At 47.2% G+C, this 6,000-nt stretch overlaps 1 protein-coding gene and 1 pseudogene across 2 annotated transcripts in view; both read left to right on the top strand.

The window, feature by feature from the left end:
- The window catches only part of MEIS1 (Meis homeobox 1), a 130,343-nt gene extending 128,786 nt beyond the window's left edge, over positions 1 to 1,557 (top strand). The window contains exon 12 of one of the 2 annotated variants that reach the window (XM_014791462.2): positions 45 to 1,557. In XM_014791462.2, coding sequence (XP_014646948.1) covers positions 45 to 328 — 284 coding nt within the window. In that variant the 3' untranslated portion in view covers positions 329 to 1,557. The remainder of the gene's footprint in view (positions 1 to 44) is intronic. The other variant, XM_004435613.3, reaches the window with a different exon arrangement.
- Positions 1,558 to 4,472: 2,915 nt separating this feature from the next.
- LOC147915936 (uncharacterized) lies at positions 4,473 to 5,470 on the top strand (annotated as a pseudogene).
- The last annotated feature ends 530 nt before the right edge of the window (positions 5,471 to 6,000 follow it).

The raw sequence follows: 6,000 nt of genomic DNA, 5'->3' as shown, positions 1-6,000 counted from the left end.
TTCATAATATTTTCTTTTTGTTTCTTTCTTTTGAATTTCTACAGGGCTGCAAAGTATGCCAGGGGAGTATGTAGCCCGGGGTGGTCCAATGGGTGTGAGTATGGGACAGCCAAGTTATACCCAACCCCAGATGCCCCCCCATCCTGCTCAGCTGCGTCATGGGCCCCCCATGCATACGTACATTCCTGGACACCCTCACCACCCAACAGTGATGATGCATGGAGGACCGCCCCACCCTGGAATGCCAATGTCAGCATCAAGCCCCACGGTTCTTAATACAGGAGACCCAACAATGAGTGGACAAGTCATGGACATTCATGCTCAGTAGCTTAAGGGAATATGCGTTGTCTGCAATGGTGACTGATTTCAAATCATGTTTTTTCTGCAATGACTGTGGAGTTCCATTCTTGGCATCTACTTTGGACCAAGGAGCATCCCTAATTCTTCCTAGGGACTCTTAAAAAGCAGGAAATACCAACCGAAGTCAATTTGGGGGACATGCTAAATAACTATATAAGACATTAAGAGAACAAAGAGTGAAATATTGTAAATGCTATTATACTGTTATCCATATTACGTTGTTTCTTATAGATTTTTTAAAAAAAATGTGAAATTTTTCCACACTATGTGTGTTGTTTCCATAGCTCTTCACTTCCTCCAGAAGCCTCCTTACATTAAAAAGCCTTACAGTTATCCTGCAAGGGACAGGAAGGTCTGATTTGCAGGATTTTTAGAGCATTAAAATAACTATCAGGCAGAAGAATCTTTCTTCTTGCCTAGGATTTCAGCCATGTGCGCTCTCTCTCTTTCTCTCTCTCTGTTTTCCTCTCTCTCCCTCTCTCTAGCCTGGGGCTTGAATTTGCATGTCTAATTCATTTACTCACCATATTTGAATTGGCCTGAACAGATGTAAATCGGGAAGGATGGGAAAAACTGCAGTCATCAACAATGATTAATCAGCTGTTGCAGGCAGTGTCTTAAGGAGACTAGTAGGAGGAGGCATGGAAACCAAAAGGCCGTGTGTTTAGAAGCCTAATTGTCACATCAAGCATCATTGTCCCCATGCAACAACCACCTTATACATCACTTCCTGTTTTATGCAGCTCAAAAACATAGACTGAAGATTTATTTTTAATATGTTGACTTTATTTCTGAGCAAAGCATCGGTCATGTGTGTATTTTTCCATAGTCCCACCTTGAAGCATTTATGTAGACATTGTAAATAAATTTTGTGCAAAAAGGACTGGAAAAATGAACTGTATTATTGCAATTTTTTTTTGTAAAAGTAGCAGTTTGGTATGAGTTGGCATGCATACAAGATTTACTAAGTGGGATAAGCTAATTATACTTTTTGTTGTGGATAAACAAATGCTTGTTGATAGCCTTTTTCTATCAAGAAACCAAGGAGCTAATTATTAATAACAATCATTGCACACTGAGTCTTAGCATTTCTGACGGAAACAGTTTGGATTGTATAATAACGCCAAGCCCGGTTGTAGTTGTTTGAGTGCAGTAATGAAATCTGAATCTAAAATAAAAACAAGATTATTTTTGTCATGCTGACTCCACCGCTTGAAAAATTTGTTTACTGCCCCCCCCAAATTTTTAATGATTAATACAGTGAACATAAAAGTTAATTTTAGCTCCCTAAAACATACATGTATTTGAAAACGTTAGCCACAAAGTAAATTATTTAATAATAGTCACTGATTTCTTTAAGCTGACTTAATGAACTCCTAATATCAGCAAATTTAAGGCCTAAGGGTATTAAACTAACTGTAGACTCAGATTACATCCAACAGAATTACTCATCTAACATCAGTGAAATTATTCTTGCATATAATGGTGAACCCAAGTAGAGTTAACTCTTTTACTAAGGATGTTACCTAGGAAGAGCAGTATATGTTTATTAGGAAATTAACTATGTGAATTGAAGAGACCAGACTTCAAAATCTAATTTTTATAAATATGCTCTATGTTCTCATTGGATAAAACTGGTTATTAACCAATTTTCCAGAACAGCTGTACAGAATTTCTGCATGGCAGCCAGCTAAATGGTACAAAATAACATGTTTAAGCTGGAATAGCTTATAATTTTATTTAAATAAAATTGCTGCTATAAAAAGTGCTTCCCAAAGCTAAGGAAAATATACAAATATTTTAATTAAGGCAAATTAGTTTTTAAAAATCAGCCTTTTAGCAGTGATTGCTTGGTAAACAAAGGATGGGTCGGAGGAAGAAAGAGCCTTAAACTCAAGTCTGACATTCAGGCCCATGTCACCCTATAAACCCGCTCTGAACAATTCTATTTTCTATTTGAAAAGAGAAACCAGCTGTGGGTTGGCTTTACTAGGTGACGTGTGATTGACTGACTCACCTGCTGGAGCAGCAGCGCGCACTCTCACCTTTGTTTATGGGGCCTCGTGTCTAAACACGTGGATGCGCAGAAAGAGACCCGGGCTCAGCCTGGTGCGGCCTCCTCGCGCACCGCCCTGCACCCCACCCTGCCCCCACCCCGTGTATGGGAGTGTTTCAATTTCCCATTTGGACCCAGTGGCCATTCTTCGTCTACATACATAGTCCATATTAGTGAAAGAATTCTCTTTTGATAGGTGATTACTAGCAGTTAACAACCATTTATTTACTTTAAAAATTAATAATAAACTTTATAAACTAACCATCCATTCGCCCCTCCTCCCCAGTACATGCCTGGCTGAGTTGGTTATTTTCAGCCTTTATTCCCGAGGAAACTCATGCCGGGTGGGGGAGGGAAGGAAAGGGGAGGAGGTAGGGGGGCAGAGAGAGAGAGAGAAAGAGAAGCAGAGAGAGACTAGAAAGAGAAGCCTACGCGTGAAGAGGAATTAGGAAATATGGAGACTATGAAGAATCAAGAGCATTAGTGCCCAGTGAATTAGAAAAGATAAAACAAACTGTGTTCTTTCCCTGTGTTCCCCCTCTGTGTGAGGGTTTTGTGAGAGCCTTGCTCTCCGCAAGTCCTTTTTTGCCCTGCCTCGACACCCCCACCTCCCCCTTAATGCTATTTTAGCTTTTCCTCTTGTAAATTTCAGAGCCAGCTCTGAGGTTATTGAGGACACTTATCCAAAAGAGGGAAATAATAGAGGTGCTCAGAGTGTTTTTGATGTTGCTTAAAAGGCAAAAACAAAACGCCCTCGTCTAAACAAGGGCACACCATTGTACCTGCTTTTTATTTTTATTTGGGGAGGGGGGCGCTGGCTGAATGAAACTTTTTAGTATGATTTAAATATTTTTCAAAAAAATTAAAAATATTTTACCCCATCATATTTAATCAGCTGTAATTATAACACATTCAAAATGAATAATATGCCTTGACAGTATTTTTATTGTTATTGTTCATTGCTTGATGTTCGACTGCTTTAGAAGCACAGGAAAGAGAAGTAAACGCGCTACAAATGGGGAATTACCCTCGTTTAGCATTAAAATTCATTTAGATAAAATTGCCACAAACATTTAAATGGGAAGATTAGTTCCCCCTCACGCCTTATTGCACTCGCTCAATGGTTCCGTTAAGAACATTTTACACGTTGGAAATTCCGTCTTCTCAGACGGCTTGCTGTTTCCTAGTTACCCACATTCAAAGCAAAGGCAGCAGCAAAGGCAGCCGCAGCAGCAGCAGCAGGGAAAAAAAAAAAGTTTTGGCAACTGGTCTGCAATTCATCCGCTGCTGGCCCCAGCCCCCCTCCGCCCACAGAGGTCTGCCCCCCACCCACCACCTTTCTCCACCCCCATCTCTTCTCCCGTTATGTAATTTGCAGAGTCTTGTCCTTCAGGAAACAAGTTGCTTAGTTTTATAGTATTTGTATATAATGTAAAAATACAAAGAAATATCAAAAAGCCAGTCTGTGCCTCTCCTGGTCTCCCCTCTCCCCCTTCTGCTCTGAACTGAGGGTTTAGTTTGAAAGTGCTGAGTTTCTCACATCTCCTATTCTGAGCCCACAAGCCACGTTTTTTGGCTTTCTTTTCTGCCAGGACATTTCCAGGAAATTCACCACTGCTTCTTGGTTGTATTAGAAACGAGTGAAAGAATTAGTTTCAAAAGTCCATGCAACGTCTAGTTTCTCCCTCTCCTTTTCTTCTCTCCCTCCCTCCCTCCTTCCTCCCCCTCTCCCTCTTTCCCCTCTCCCTCCCTCCTTCCCCTCTCTCCCTCCCTCCTTCTTCCCCCTCTCTCTCCCCCTCCCTTCGCAGAGCCGCAGGAAAAGAAGAATGTCGGCTTCGACTGCCATCTTTTGGGGATTTGGAAAAACGACTCGGTAGGAAACGGAAGGAGGCGGAGGCGCGGGGTGTGGGGGGGAAACCCCCTTATTATCCTGTGTCGGAACTGGCTCCCTTAATCTGATGCTTAAATATTTGATGTGGAAAAATTACCCATAAAATTAGTTACTAACAATTTCAAATTGAAATCACTTATCGAATTATAAACGCATTAAAGCTGTATGGATGGTATTAGGAGTTCCTCGGGAGGCAGCGGGTGTCTCCTTGCAGTGCGCTGGGCCGGCGAGTTTCGCCTCGGGGAGAGGCACCCCCGCGGAGCCCGGGGAGGGCGGCGCGGATCTCCAGGCGCCGGGGTCCCGGCCGGGGAGAACAAGCGGTCGGCCAGGCCCAGGCGGAGGCTCCGGCTCGCTCGGCTCGCGGGGGCGGGGAGAAGGGAGAGGAAGGAGCGGCGGTGGGAGGCTCCGACCCCGGGGCAGAGGCGCCTACCAGGAAACTTCGTAGTGAAGTCGAAAGATTCTGAAAAGGAAAAATACAAGCCCTACCCGCCTCCTGCCACCCGCGTCTCCCACGCGGCGCGCAGACTGGGCACGCCGGGTTCGTTGCTGTGTGCAGCGCCCCCCAAGCCTGCGGGCCGGGGGCAGGAGGGGAGATGCCAGAGGCCTGGGGTTGGGTTGGGCTCCGCGCCCCGAGAGAAAATCCCGTGGGCCGCGGCGGCAGCTGCGAGGAGTCGTCCCGCCCTGACGCGGCTGCCCCTGCGTCCCACCGAGCCCCGGGTCCTGGCCTGGGCCCGGTGCACGGGCGGACTGGTCTGTGCTCAGAGCCCAGAGCACCTTGGGGGGCGGTTCTGGCACCTCCAGTAGCCTCCTACCTCCTCCCCACCCCAACATAAAAGTCAAGTGTAAGGGGGCTGCTGTCTTCGTCTCTGGAGACGAGGCGACCCCGGGTCTGCACAGGTTTGGAGAGGCACCTCCTGGGGCACTCCAGCCCCCCTCCCTCGGAACCGCTCGGGGTGCTTTGTGTTGGACTAGAGGCTTCTTGATGAACTCTGTTCCCGAGGCCCACGGCGGTTCCGGGAGCGCGACTACGGGAGCTTGGGGGCACTTGGGACCTGGGCAGCGCCCGCCAGGCGGACTATGAGTGCCGGGATCTGAGGCCGCAGCAGGGGAGCCGTGGGCGGCACCCCGGCGCCTTAGGCAGGAGCTCCTCAGGATTTGTTTAAAGCCTCTGCAAACTTTCCTCTGCCTTTCGAATCCCAGCAGGCCCTCGGCCCATGTGAAGGCAGTAAAAACAGGACTTGATGCAAAGCTCCGGGCTAGGCGCTTGGCTGCCGGGTGGAGTGACGTGGAATTAGGTAATGGGGCGTCCTGCCTGGCCGGGCATTTCCCCTCGCCTCACTCCCCTCTCCCATGCCACCCCGCACCCACTTGACTGTTAGGCGCCCGGCCCCTAGCACTCAGGGTGGCCAGGTGCAGAGTGTACATGAGATTGGGAATCCCAGGGCCCGGGAAAGAGCGGTGAGGGAGAGAGAGTGGGGGATCGCCCCTTGAGGGAGGCGGCTGATTGCTGGGAGGGGGGAGTTTCCCTTTTTGGCCCAATCTGCCCGCCAACGCGTCTGTAACATTCTCAACCAAAGCGGAGCTGAAAGGAAAAACAAACAACATATTGAGCAATCAGTTCGCCAACATTTGAGCATTTAAGAGTCTTTGCCCTGAAAGCGGGTATCTGGGGGTCTCGGTGGAGAGATGAGGG

This window comes from Ceratotherium simum, chromosome 11, assembly GCF_057802395.1.
Source record: "Ceratotherium simum simum isolate JZ-2026a chromosome 11, ASM5780239v1, whole genome shotgun sequence".
NCBI lineage: Eukaryota > Metazoa > Chordata > Mammalia > Perissodactyla > Rhinocerotidae > Ceratotherium > Ceratotherium simum.
This window is presented reverse-complemented; position numbering and strand designations above follow the sequence as displayed.